The 15,129-nt window shown below is 33.1% G+C and overlaps 1 protein-coding gene across 1 annotated transcript in view; it reads left to right on the top strand.

The window, feature by feature from the left end:
* Positions 1 to 15,129, top strand: part of LOC143228321 (tetratricopeptide repeat protein 17-like) — a 230,443-nt gene that overhangs the window by 66,717 nt on the left and 148,597 nt on the right. The window contains exons 19-20 of the mRNA XM_076459590.1: positions 1,618 to 1,698; positions 2,599 to 2,718. Coding sequence (XP_076315705.1) covers positions 1,618 to 1,698; positions 2,599 to 2,718 — 201 coding nt within the window. The remainder of the gene's footprint in view (positions 1 to 1,617; positions 1,699 to 2,598; positions 2,719 to 15,129) is intronic.

The raw sequence follows: 15,129 nt of genomic DNA, 5'->3' as shown, positions 1-15,129 counted from the left end.
ACTGTCTGCGCTAACCGTCTCTAAATTAGCAGTGTAGGACTAGAGGGAAGGCAGCTAGCTAGTCATTACCACCAACCGCCAACTCTTGGGCTACTCTTTTGCCAACGAATAGTGGGATCGACCGTCACATTATAACGCCCCTATGGCTGAAAGGGCGAGAATGTTTGGTGTGATCGGGATTCGAACATGTTTTCTATGATCTTGGTTTCTTTTCTTCATTTTTATTGTTTGCTGATTTATTTACGAGGGGTAATTATAAAGTCTACAAAAACCCCTCGTATTAAATCACATCTAAATTTTACAACCACTTGAAATGCTTGTTTCATCGTTACCAGCTATTGCAATTAGTTTCGTTTCATGGTGAGGCAACTGTAAAATTGAGCATTTCCAACGCTATAATCCGAGGTTTGGATCCCTCAGAGTTAGCTATCCAATAATTCCCCCGTAAATTTTATTTTGTTCAACATATATCTTGGGATTGACATGAATAATGTGTTCTACGACACTTGCTTTTGTCTTTGTGTTTCATACAACACATATACGTGCACGTTTAAGTTTGTTTTTGAATTTCCCACAAAGCTACTCGAGGGCTATCTGTGCTAGCCATCCCTAATTTAGCAGTGTAAGACTAGAGGGAAGGCAGCTAGTCATCACCACCCACCGTCAACTCTTAGGCTACTCTTTTACCAATGAATAGTGGGATTGACCGTCACATTATAACGCCCCAAAGGCTGAAAGGGCGAGCATGTTTGGCGCGACGGGGATGGAAACCCGCGTCCCTCAGATTACAAGTCGCACGCCTTCACACGCTTGGCCATACCGGGCCACACGTTTAAGTTCTAATATAAAAAAAAAGAAAAGGAAAACATTTTGAAATAAGTGACCGTGTTTTTGAAAACGTTGTTTGCGTGTCTAATTTACTATTAACTATTTCAACTCTTTTAAATTGTTCTAATAGATTTGAGTCTCCGAAAAAAAATAAAGAACAAATTCTTGTTTCTGCCTTATGTGTTGCGACGTTGCAAACTTGTCCGCTACAAATTATTTTCTAACCATAAATATTTCACTTCATTTGATACAATGTTATAAAAGATTAAAACATAAACTTTTGATTCACTTTTTCATCAAATTAAGAATGTGCTTTACTGAAGAATTACTTCGTAACAAAATGTTTTAGCTTTACAAAATGACCTAAATAGGACATTTAGTTTTACAAAAATCTCGTTTTCGTGAAACTCTTTTATAAGTTCACGTAGAAAAGAATGCCTCAGATGATCTTCAGATTAGTCATTCATAGCTGTGCATAGATAGGTATACGTTTAATTCACTTCATTAGACCAACAGAGCAGTAAATTATGTTTAAATGGGTTTCCAACTAAAGTTTAGTTTTATCCTTAAAATTAAAGAAACAAAGAACATAACCATCACCACTTAGTTAATTGCATGTTATAAAATTATCGGTATTAAAACATTGTTTGTGAAACCTCACAAAAGGTTGAACTAATTACCTGTTTATTACGTTTACTACCTGATTACTCTACTAACCTCGACTCAGTTACGACAGTTTAAAGTTACAAGCATTTGTTTCTAATTAAAATATATATTCAATATTTGTAGGCCTTTTTGACGTTAGGAGGCGATTTCTTCGACACCAATATTGATGTTATGGCAACACGTGTTGCACTTTCACTGACAAGGGTAAGTTTCTGCTGTCATATTTCTGTCAGAATTTGAGGTGATCCCTATGGCATAAATAATTATTTAACATCTTTAAGGGGTTCGAGGTAAGTCATGCAACGTAAATAAATATTTAATATTTCTGTCAGAGTTCAAGGCCATGCAACGTTCATAATTCTATCTTACTTCTGTAACATTTTGGGGTGAGCTACACAATATATAGAATGTTATAATAAGTACCTAAGAGCAGGAGCTTGGACTTACAACACAAATAAAAATAACACTTACATATTAATCCAATTCATATATACCTCTATTTCACAGCGAGTTACCCACCGGAGAAGCAGCTTCTCGAATAGGATCGATAATCCGTTTTTAATTAATTTCTACAACTTATTCAAGTGTTAAAATACCTTACTGTACACGATCCGTACAAAAAATGTAAGGGATCAGTTTGATATAAGGTGTCACAACAACAAGGTTTACAACTGAATTTGATTTTTCACTATTGGATATAAGTTTCAATGGGTTGTATGACAAACATGACAGAGTCACGTGTTTTACAACTAATGATTTTTATATGTAGATTTCTCGATGTTTTGTTCTCCCAGAATTTGTAAAAGGCCATATAATCAGATTAGGAATGCTTTCTTCGTAACTTTACCACACTTTTGTTTAGTTCTTGTTAGAGTTTTACAAGTTTTAACAGTAAGTATGGTACTAATAACAAACTCAATGTTCACACGAACAATGAATAATGCTTTCCTTATCATTTTGTTTTCTTTTTTCTACGTTGTTGTTTTTGAGAGTTATGAACATTAATACAATATGATTTGAAATATAATTTTTTTTTCCATTTCTCCCCCCCCTTGTATTCTTTCCTAATTTAGAATTATAAGTATAGGGATTATTTCGTTTCAGAATTCTACTTCCTGGGTCTTAACGACCTTGGCTGCCCTTTATTGGCGAGTAACTGGAGACGCTAATCAATCGTTGAATTGTCTGAGAGTGGCCTTGCATTCCGCTCCGAGAAGAATGAAGGTATGTACTATTCTGAGACAAGAGGGTCCAGGGTTCACGTTATCAATCCAAACTGGTTGATATACAAATTTCTTTCCTTTAGCAAACGCATTAGGGGTATACTTTAATCTATTATATCGATTTGGTTTGTTTTGAATTTCACGCAAGGCTATATGAGGGCTGTCTGCGCTAGTCGTCTCTAATTTAGCAGTGTAAAACTAGAGGGAAGGCAGCTAGTCACCACCACACGCCGCCAACTCTTGGGCTACTCTTTTACTAACGAATAGTGGGAGTGATAGTTACATTATAACGCCCCCACGGCTGAAAGGGCGAGCATGTTTGGTGTGACGAGGATTCGAACCCGCGGCTCTTAAATTACGAGTCTAACGCCTTAACCTAATGCTGGGCCTAATTATATCGACGCCAAGATGCTTTTAATTGCATAATGTATTAATTTCAATATTTAGAGTGATTAGCTTAAGCCAATATAGAATAAAGTGAATTATGAACCGTATTGATTCCAGCCGCAAATGTAACTGAAATTCGTTTAATGTACGACCAGTATATTATATTCCATCCCTATATATATATGAGTGTGTGTAATTAAAGTTCTAGTGTAATAATAATAATCATTTTACGGTTCGAAAAAGGTAATCGTGTTTAGTGGTCAATAATTATAAAATATTTGTAAAATATTTCATGTTTCTTTAAGCCTAAGCGGCGCACAAAATATTCTACGAAAAATATAAATATATTGATAGGAACACAAAATATTCTACATATAAATATATTGATAGGAACACAAAATATTCTACAACATTGAAGCAGAAATACGTTCGGTATAAACAGACGTACAGGCGGTAGAAAACCGTATAACTTACATTTTTTCCCAATTGGTATAGCTGGATAGCATTTTTGATAACAATTAAAAACTATTACAGGTGACGTTGCAATGTCTTGTACCAACTACATGTATGTTTGCAATGTCTTGTACCAACTACATGCATGTATATATTTCAACGAATCGTTTCATTGTTTTACATGACATTGATTCTCCGAATCCATTACAAAACGAATTGGTTCTTATTTTGATCGTAACTTTCAGTTACTTGTGCTTGCTGTTCTCTCGTATATTACTGTATATGAAATGAAGGGCACTTTATACGACACGCAGGTTAAGCGGCCAGGTCACAGATGCTAAGCCTCAGGGATAGCCAGACTTAATTTTGGGCACTTTATACGACACGCAGGTTAAGCGGCCAGGTCACAGATGCTAACCCTCAGGGATAGCCAGACCTAATTTAGAAGTGCCGACAAGAAGAGAAGTATCCAGTCAGAAGCGCATACCAGTACATAGCTACTCTAAACCGGATAGTCAGGTTGACTGCTACAGTTAATACACAGCTGAAAGTTCAGTGTTTTCAACGGTATAACGCTACTCGAGTCTTGGATCTCTAGATAAGCAACGTGGCGCATTAATCTCCTGACAACGCCGAAATTTTGCTGCATTATGCATCTGTGAAGTCTGGAGACTAAACCGATTTATTTAAAAATCTTGACTGCTATTTATAAAACCTTGGCTGTTGGTCACTATTGCGAACCAACGACAAGCAGTATATATTTAAAAACAGTTGGTATAGGTTGCGAACAACGATTCGACCTTCTTTGGTCATCGTCAGCTTCACAAAGAAAGAAAGAGATAACTGACCGATAGCTGACCACAGTCTTGAAGGGGGTTGTGTAACTGAGTGTAGGAATACAGAGGGCGTGCTTAGATGTTTGATTATATTTATTAATATAGGTATAAAGGTGTTCCTTTGTATTGGTTTATTTTGGGCTTGAGTTGTTGTATAAGTAAGGCTTCTTTAATTTTGCGTTTGTTTATGTTTGTTTCTTTATTTAGTATTTGAGTGTTTTCTATGGTTATGTTGTGTTTATTTGACTTGCAGTGTTCGAAAACGTGTGAAGGTGACTTTTCGTGTTCTTTGAATATGGTTTTAATTTTTCTATTTGTTTCTCCAATATATATTTTTCTCGTGGCAGTTATCACATTGTATTTTATAAATAATGTTGGTGTGGTGTTTGTCAGTGTAGTTTTTACATAGTATAGACCTCTGTTTTGTGCCTGGTTTTTGAATAAATTTGGTATTAACTGGAATGTCATATTTTGTTACTAGTTTTTGCCAAATGTTGGTTATTTTTCTGCTGATGTCAGGAATATATTCAAAAACCAGGCAAAAAACTGAGGTCTATACTATGTAAAAACTACACTGACAAACACCACACCAACATTATTTATAAAATACAATGTGATAACTGCCACGACTTCTATATTGGAGAAACAAGTAGAAAAATGGAAACCAGATTCAAAGAACATGAAAAGTTACCTTCACATGTTTTAGAACAATGCAAGTCAAATAAACACAACATAACCACAGAATACACTCAAATACTAAATAAAGAAACAAACATAAACAAACGCAAAATTAAAAAAGCCTTACTTGTACAACAACTCAAGCCAAAATAAACCAACATAAAGGAACAACTTTATACCTGTATAAATAAATATAGTCAAACATCTAAACACGCCATCTACATTCCCACACTCAGTTACACAACCACATTCAAACATGTGGTCAGCTATCGGTCAGTTATCTCTTTCTTTCTTTGTGAACCTGTCGATGATCGAAGAAATCGAAACGTTGTTCGCTCGTCTACATAAAAAAAATTTTCTCAACCTAAACGAGCCGTTTTTACATATATATTTTTCTTTACAAGTGGGTCTTCTCGTCATCACGGAACGACTAGCAGTGTTTTGAGAAAGAGTTAATCTTATCTTAGGATTGTATTTAATGACCTACATATATGCCCATCTTATCCTGTGGGTTTAATCTAGTTTCTTCAAAATAAAGAAAACAGAAGTCAAAAGATTAATTCCATTATTTTTCTTCGAGTTTTAATGAAATAAAGGGAACAAAATAATGATATAATACAAGTTTTCTTTTACATACAATGACTTTGTCTTAATGAATAATGATATAATACACGTTTTCTTTTATATACAATGACTTTGTCTTAATGAATAATGATATAATACACGTTTTCTTTTACATACAATTACTTTGTCTTAATGAATAATGATATAATACACGTTTTCTTTTACATACAATTACTTTGTCTTAATGAATAATGATATAATACACGTTTTCTTTTACATACAATGACTTTGTCTTAATGAATAATGATATAATACACGTTTTCTTTTACATACAATTACTTTGTCTTAATGAATAATGATATAATACACGTTTTCTTTTACATACAATGACTTTGTCCTAATGAATAATGATATAATACACGTTTTATTTTACATACAACGAATTTGTTTTAATGAGTAATGATATAATACACATTTTCTTTCACATACAATGACTTTGTGTTATCCTCTATTGATTAGTTATATTAACATAAAATACCCTCTCTCTCTCTCCGCTTCGAGGTTATAGGCCCCCTCATGATCAACAGAGGTTCTAATATATCGATCAATCTCCTTCATTAACTCCAGTTACTTGTTTGATTCAGGGCGAAAGGCCAAGGGCTATGTACGCTAAACATCCCTAATTATGAAGTTATAGACTGGAGGGGAGGAAGCCAATCAACACCATTAACTTGGGCAGGAACAACACCAAGGGGTGGGGAATTTCGAAGGGTCCCAACAACCACCCACCCACCCACGCAGAAGCTCCGATCGCGCATTCGCATTTATTTTGTCCTTTGTCTGATGTTAATCTCATTGTATAATTGTTTTTCTAATACTGTGTATACATGTGGAAATTTGTAAGAAATACTGTGCAAACATGTGGAAATTTGTTAGAAATACTGTGCAAACATGTGGAAATATGTTAGAAATACTGTGTATACATGTGGAAATTTGCTAGACATACCGTGTATACATGTGGAAATTTGCTAGACATTCTTTGCATACATGTGGAAATTTGTTAGAAATACTGTGTATACATGTGGAAATTTGTAAAAAATACTATGTATACATGTGGAAATTTGTTAGAAATACTGTGCATACATGTGGAAATCTTTTAGAAATACTTTGTATACATGTGGAAATTTCCTAGAAATACTTTGTATACATGTGGAAATTTGATAGAAATACTTTGTATACATGTGGAAATTTGTTAGAAATACTGTTTATACTTGTGGAAAATTGTTAGAAATACTTTGTATACATGTGGAAATTTGTTAGAAATACTGTGTATACATGTGGAAATTTGTTAGAAATACTGTGTATACATGTGGAAATTTGCTAGAAATACTTTGTATACATGTGGAAATTGCTAGAAATACTGTGTAAACATGTGGGAATTTGTTAGAAAATACTAGACATACTCCTAGAAATACTTGCATACATGTAGAAATTTGCTAGAAATACTTTGTATACATGTGGAAATTTCATAGACATACTGTGCACACAAGTGGAAATTTCGTAGAAATACTGTGCATACATGTGGAAATTTTTTAGAAATACTGTGCATAAATGTGAAAATTTGCTAGAAATATTGTGCATACATGTGGAAATTTGCTAGAAATACTGTGCATACATGTGGAAATTTGCTAGAAATACAGTGCATACATGTGGAAATTTGCTAGAAATACAGTGCATACATGTGAAAATTTGCTAAAAATAATGTATATACATGTGGAAATTTGCTAGAAATACTTCGTATACATGTGGAAATTTGCTAGACATACTGTGTATACATGTGGAAATTTGCTAGAAATACTTTGTATACATGTGGAAATTTGCTAGAAATACTGTGTATACATGTGGAAATTTGAAATGACAGACATACTGTGTATACATGTGGAAATTTGCTAGAAATACTTTGTATACATGTGGAAATTTCATAGACATACTGTGCACACATGTGGAATTTGCTAGAAATACTGTGCATACATGTGGAAATTTCTTAGAAATACTGTGCATAAATGTGAAAATTTGCTAGAAATACTGTGCATACATGTGGAAATTTGCTAGAAATACTGTGCATACATGTGGAAATTTGCTAGAAATACAGTGCATACATGTGAAAATTTGCTAAAAATAATGTATATATACATGTGGAAATTTGCTACAAATACTTCGTATACATGTGGAAATTTGCTAGACATACTGTGTATACATGTGGAAATTTGCTAGAAATACTTTTGTATACATGTGGAAATTTCTAGAAATACTGTGTATACATGTGGAAATTTGCAAGAAATACTGTGTATACATGTGGAAATTTGCTAGAAATACTGTGTATACATGTGGAAATTTGCTAGAAATACTGTGTATACATGTGGAAATTTGCCAGACATACTGTGTATACATGTGGAAATTTGCTAGAAATACTGTGTATACATGTGGAAATTTGTTAGAAATACTGTGCATACATGTGGAAATTTGCTAGACATACTGTGCATACATGTGGAAATTTGCTAGAAATACTGTGTATACATGTGGAAATTTGCTAGAAATACTGTGCATACATGTGGAAATTTCCTACAAATACTGTGTATACATGTGGAAATTTGCTACAAATACTAAGTATACATGTGGAAATTTGCTAGAAATACTGTGTATACATGTGGAAATTTGCTAGAAATACTGTGTATACATGTGAAAATTTGCTAGACATACTGTGTATACATGTGAAAATTTGCTAGACATACTGTGTATAAATGTGGAAAAATGCTAGACATACTGTGTATACATGTGGAAATTTGATACTGTGCACACATGTGGAAATTTGGTAGAAATACTGTGCATACATGTGGAAATTTCTTAGAAATACTGTGCATACATGTGAAAATTTGCTAGAAATACTGTGTATACATGTGGAAATTTGCTAGAAATACTGTATATACATGTGGAAATTTGCTAGAAATTCTTTGTATACATGTGGAAATTTCCTACTCATACTTTGTATACATGTGGAAATTTGCTAGACATACTGTGTATACATGTAGAAATTTGCTTGAAATACTGTGTATACATGTGGAGATTTGCTAAAAATACTGTGTATACATGTGGAAATTTGCTAGAAATACTGTGTATACATGTGGAAATTGTGAACATTGGAACTGTGTATACACATACTGTGTATACATGTGGAAATTTGCTAGAAATACTGTGCATACATGTGGAAATTTGCTAGAAATACTGTGCATACATGTGGAAATTTGCTAAAAATACTGTGCATATATGTGGAAATGTGTTAGAAATACTGTGTATACATGTGGAAATTTGCAAGACATACTGTGTATACATGTGGAAATTTGCTTGAGAAATACTGTGTATACATGTGGAAATTTGCTAGAAATACTGTGTATACATGTGGAAATTGCTAGAAATACTGTGTATACATGTGGAAATTGTGCTAGAAATACTGTGTATACATGTGGAATTTGCTAGAAATACTGTGTATACATGTGGAGATTTATTAGAAATACTGTGTATACATGTGGAATTTGCTAGAAATACTGTGTATACATGTGGAATTTGCTAGAATTTGCAGAAATACTGTGTATACATGTGGAATTTCCTAGAAATACTGTGTATACATGTGGAATTTGCTAGAAATACTGTGTATACATGTGGAGATTTGCTAGAAATACTGTGTATACATGTGGAGATTTGCTAGACATACTGTGTATACATGTGGAAATTTGCTAGAAATACTGTGTATACTGTGTATACATGTGGAAATTTGCTAGAAATACTGTGTATACATGTGGAAATTTGCTAGAAATACTGTGTATACATGTGGAAATTTGCTAGAAAATACTGTGTATACATGTGGAAATTTGTTAGAAATACTGTGTATACATGTGGAAATTTGCTAGAAATACTTTGTATACATGTGGAAATTTGCTAGAAATACTGTGTATACATGTGGAAATTTGCTAGAAATACTGTGTATACATGTGTGAAGATTGCTAGAAATACTGTGTATACATGTGGAAATTTGCTAGAAATACTGTGTATACATGTGGAAATTGCTAGAAATACTTTGTGTATACATGTGGAATTTGCTGTGGAGACATACTGTGTATACATGTGGAAATTTGCTAGACATACTGTGTATATACATGTGGAAATTTGCTAGAAATACTGTGTATACATGTGGAAATTTGCTAGAAATACTGTGTATACATGTGGAAATTTGTTAGAAATACTGTGCATACATGTGGAAATTTGCTAGTGCATACATGAAATTTGTAGCATACATGTGGAAATTGCTAGAAATACTGTGTATACATGTGGAAATTTGCTAGAAATACTGTGCATACATGTGGATTTGTTTGTACTAGAAATACTGTGTGTACATGTTTGAAATTTGCTAGAAATACTTTGTATACATGTGGAAATTTGCTAGACATACTGTGTATACATGTGGAAATTTGCTAGACATACTATGTATACATGTGGAAATTTGTTACAAATACTGTGTATACATGTGGAAATTTGTAGAAATACTATATATACATGTGGAAATTTGCTAGAAATACTTTGTATACATGTGGAAATTTGCTAGAAATACTGTGTATACATGTGGAAATTTGCTAGAAATACTGTGTATACATGTGGAAATTTGCTAGAAATACTGTGTATACATGTGGAAATTTGCTAGAAATACTGTGTATACATGTGGAAATTTGTTAGAAATACTTTGTATACATGTGGAAATTTGCTAGAAATACTGTGTATACATGTGGAATTTGCTAGAAATACTGTGTATACATGTGGAAATTTGCTAGAAATACTGTGTATACATGTGGAAATTTGCTAGAAATACTGTGTATACATGTGGAAATTTGCTAGAAATACTGTGTATACATGTGGAAATTTGCTAGACATACTGTGTATACATGTGGAAATTTGCTAGAAATACTGTGTATACATGTGGAAATTTGATAGAAATACTTTGTATACATGTGGAAATTTGCTAGAAATACTGTGTATACATGTGGAAATTTGCTAGAAATACTGTGTATACATGTGGAAATTTGCTAGAAATACTGTGTATACATGTGGAAATTTGCTAGAAATACTGTGTATACATGTGGAAATTTGCTAGAAATACTTTGTATACATGTGGAAATTGTCTAGACATACTGTGCTAGACATACTGTGCATAAATGTGGAAATTTGCTAGAATACTGTGTATACATGTGGAATTTGCTAGAAATACTGTGTATACATGTGGAAATTTGCTAGAAATACTGTGTACATACATGTGGAAATTTGCAAGACATACTGTGCATACATGTGGAAATTTGCTAGAAATACTGTGTATACATGTGGAAATTTGCTAGAAATACTGTGCATACATGTGGAAATTTGCTAGAAATACTGTGCATACATGTGGAAATTTGCTAGAAATACTGTGTATACATGTGGAAATTTGCTAGAAATACTGTGTATACATGTGGAAATTTGCTAGAAATACTGTGTATACATGTGGAAATTTGCTAGAAATACTGTGTATACATGTGGAAATTTGCTACACACAATGTGTATACATGTGGAAATTTGCTAGAAATACTGTGTATACATGTGGAATTTGCTAGAAATACTGTGTATGTATACATGTGGAAATTTGCTAGAAATACTGTGTATACATGTGGAAATTTGCTAGAAATACTGTGTATACATGTGGAAATTTGCTAGAAATACTGTGGAGTATGTATACATGTGGAAATTTGCTAGAAATACTGTGCATACATGTGGAAATTGCTAGAAATACTGTGCATACATGTGGAAATTGCTAGAAATACTGTGTATACTGTGCATACATGTGGAAATTTAATATGAAATACTGTTAGAACATGTGGAATTTGCTGAAATGCATGTGGAAATTTGCTAGAAATACTGTGTATATACATGGGAATTTGCTAGAATACTGTGTATACATGTGGAATTTAGCTAGAAATACTGTGTATACATGTGGAAATTTGATAGAAATACTTTGTATACATGTGGAAATTTGCTAGACATACTGTGTATACACGTGGAAATTGCTAGAAATACTTGTATACATGTGAAATTTGCTAGAAATACTGTGTGTGTATACATGTGGAGATTTGCTAGAAATACTGTGTATACATGTGGAAATTTGCTAGAAATACTGTGTATACATGTGGAAATTTGCTAGAAATACTGTGTATACATGTGGAAATTGCTAGTGGATACTACTGGAATACTGTGTATACATGTGGAGTTTGCTAGAAATACTGTGTATACATGTGGAAATTTGCTAGAAATACTGTGTATACATGTGGAAATTTGCTAGAAATACTGTGTATACATGTGGAAATTTGCTAGAAATACTGTGTATACATGTGGAAATTTGCTAGAAATACTGTGTATACATGTGGAGATTTGCTAGACATACTGTGTATACATGTGGAAATTTGCTAGACATACTGTGTATACATGTGGAAATTTGCTTGAAATACTGTGTATACATGTGGAAATTTGCTAGAAATACTGTGTATACATGTGGAAATTTGCTTAGAAATACTGTGTATACATGTACTTGCTAGAAATACTTGTGTATACATGTGGAATTTGCTAGAAATACTGTTGCATACATGTGGAATTTTGCTAGAAATACTGTGTATACATGTGGAAATTTAGAAATAGAACATGTGAAGAGTTGCTAGAAATACTGTGTATACATGTGGAGATTGCTAAAATACTGTGCATACATGTGGAAATTTGCTAGAAAAATACTGTGTATACATGTGGAATTTGCTAGAAATACTGTGTATACATGTGGAATTCGAAATACTGTGTATACATGTGGAATTTACTAGAAATACTGTGTATACATGTGGAATTTGCTAGAAATACTGTGTATACATGTGGAATTTGCTAGAATACTGTGTAGGAAATACTAGAATATATACATACATGTGGAATTTGCTAGAAATACTGTGTATACATGTGGAATTTGCTGACATACTGTGCATACATGTGGAGATTTGCTAGAAATACTGTGTATACATGTGGAAATTTGCTAGAAATACTGTGTATACATGTGGAAATTTGCTAGAAATACTGTGTATACATGTGGAAATTTGCTAGAAATACTGTGTATACATGTGGAGATTTGCTAGAAATACTGTGTATACATGTGGAAATTTGTTAGAAATACTGTGTATACATGTGGAATTTGCTAGAAATACTGTGTATACATGTGGAAATTGCATAGAAATACTGTGTATGTGCATACGTGTGGAATTTGCTAGAAATACTGTGTATACATGTGGAATTTGCTAGAAATACTGTGTATACATGTGGAATTTGCTAGACATACTGTGTATACATGTGGAAATTTGCTAGAAATACTGTGTATACATGTGGAATTTGCTTGAAAATACTGTGTATACATGTGGAAATTTGCTAGAAATACTGTGTGTATACATGTGGAAATTTGCTAGAAATACTGTGTATACATGTGGAAATTTGCTTACTTGTATACATGTGGAGAATACTGTGTATACATGTGGAAATTTGCTAGAAATACTGTGTATGTGGACATGTTGAAATACTGTGTATACATGTGGATTTAAGAAATACTGTGTATACATGTGGACGTGCTAGAATACTGTGTATACATGTGGAGTTGCTAGAAACACTGTGTATACATGTGGAAATGTGTATAGAAATACTGTGTATACATGTGGAGTTGCATAGAAATACTGTGTATACATGTGGAATTTGCTAGAAATACTGTGTATACATGTGGAAATTTGCTAGAAATACTGTGTATACATGTGGAGATTGGAATTAGAAATACTGTGTATACATGTGGAAGATTTGCTAGAAATACTGTGTATACATGTGGAGATTTGCTAGAAATACTGTGTATACATGTGGAAATTGCTAGAAATACTGTGTATACATGTGGAAATTTGCTAGAAATACTGTGTATACATGTGGAAATTTGCTAGAAATACTGTGTATACATGTGGAAATTTGCTAGACATACTGTGTATACTGTGGAGTTTGCTAGATACATGTGGAAATTTGCTAGAAATACTGTGTATACATGTGGAATTTGCTAGAAATACTGTGCATACATGTGGAGATTTGTTAATTTGCTGGAAATACTGTGTATACATGTGGAAATACTGTGTAGAATTTGCTAGAATTACTGTGTATACATGTGGAGATTTGCTAGAAATACTGTGTATACATGTGGAAATTTGCTAGAAATACTGTGTGTATACATGTGGAGATTTGCTAGAAATACTGCATGTGGAATTTGCTAGAAATACTGTGCATACATGTGGAGATTGTTAATACTGTGTATACATGTGGAGTTGCTACATACATGTGGAAATTTGCTAGACATACTGTGTATACATGGAAATTTGCTAGAAATACTATGTATACATACCATAGTGTGTATACATGTGGAGATTAGAAATACTGTGTATACATGTGGAGTTTTATGGAAATACTGTGTGGTGTGGAATTTGCTAGAAATACTGTGTATACATGTGGAATTTGCTAGCTACTGAAATACATGTGGAATTTGCTAGAAATACATGTGGAAATTTACTAGAAATACTTTTGTATACATGTGGAGATTTGTTAGAAATACTGTGCATACATGTGGAAATACTGTGTATACATGTGGAATTTGCTAGAAATACTGTGTATACATGTGGAAATTTGTTAAATACTGTGTATACATGTGGAGATTTGCTAGACATACTGTGTATACATGTGGAGATTTGCTAGAAATACTGTGTATACATGTGGAAATTTGCTAGAAATACTGTGTATACATGTGGAGAAATTTTACATACATAGAAATACTGTGTATACATGTGGAATTTGCTAGAAATGTGGGACTAGAAATACTGTGTACATACATGTGGAATTTGCTAGAATACTGTGTATACGTAGTTGCTAAATACATAACTGAACACTTTGTACATGTACGTATACATGTGGAGATTTGCTGTGAATTGCAGTGGAATACTGTGTATACATACATGTGGAATTTGCTAGAAATACTGTGTATACATGTGGAGATTTGCTAGAAATACTGTGTAATGTGGAGATTTGCTAGAAATACTGTGTATACATGTGGAAATTGCTAGACATACTGTGTATACATGTGGAATTTGCTAGAAATACTGTGTATACATGTGGAATTTGCTAGAAATACTGTGCATACATGTGGAATTTGCTAGAAATACTGTGTATACATGTGGAGATTTGCTAGAAATACTGTGTGTGGAATTTGCTATACATGTGGAAATTGCTAGAAATACTGTTAATATACATGTGGAATTTGCTAGAAATACTAACATATACATGTGGAAATTTGCTAGAAATACTTTGTATACATG

Source organism: Tachypleus tridentatus, chromosome 10 (assembly GCF_004210375.1).
Source record: "Tachypleus tridentatus isolate NWPU-2018 chromosome 10, ASM421037v1, whole genome shotgun sequence".
Taxonomy (NCBI): Eukaryota; Metazoa; Arthropoda; class Merostomata; order Xiphosura; family Limulidae; genus Tachypleus; species Tachypleus tridentatus.
This window is presented reverse-complemented; position numbering and strand designations above follow the sequence as displayed.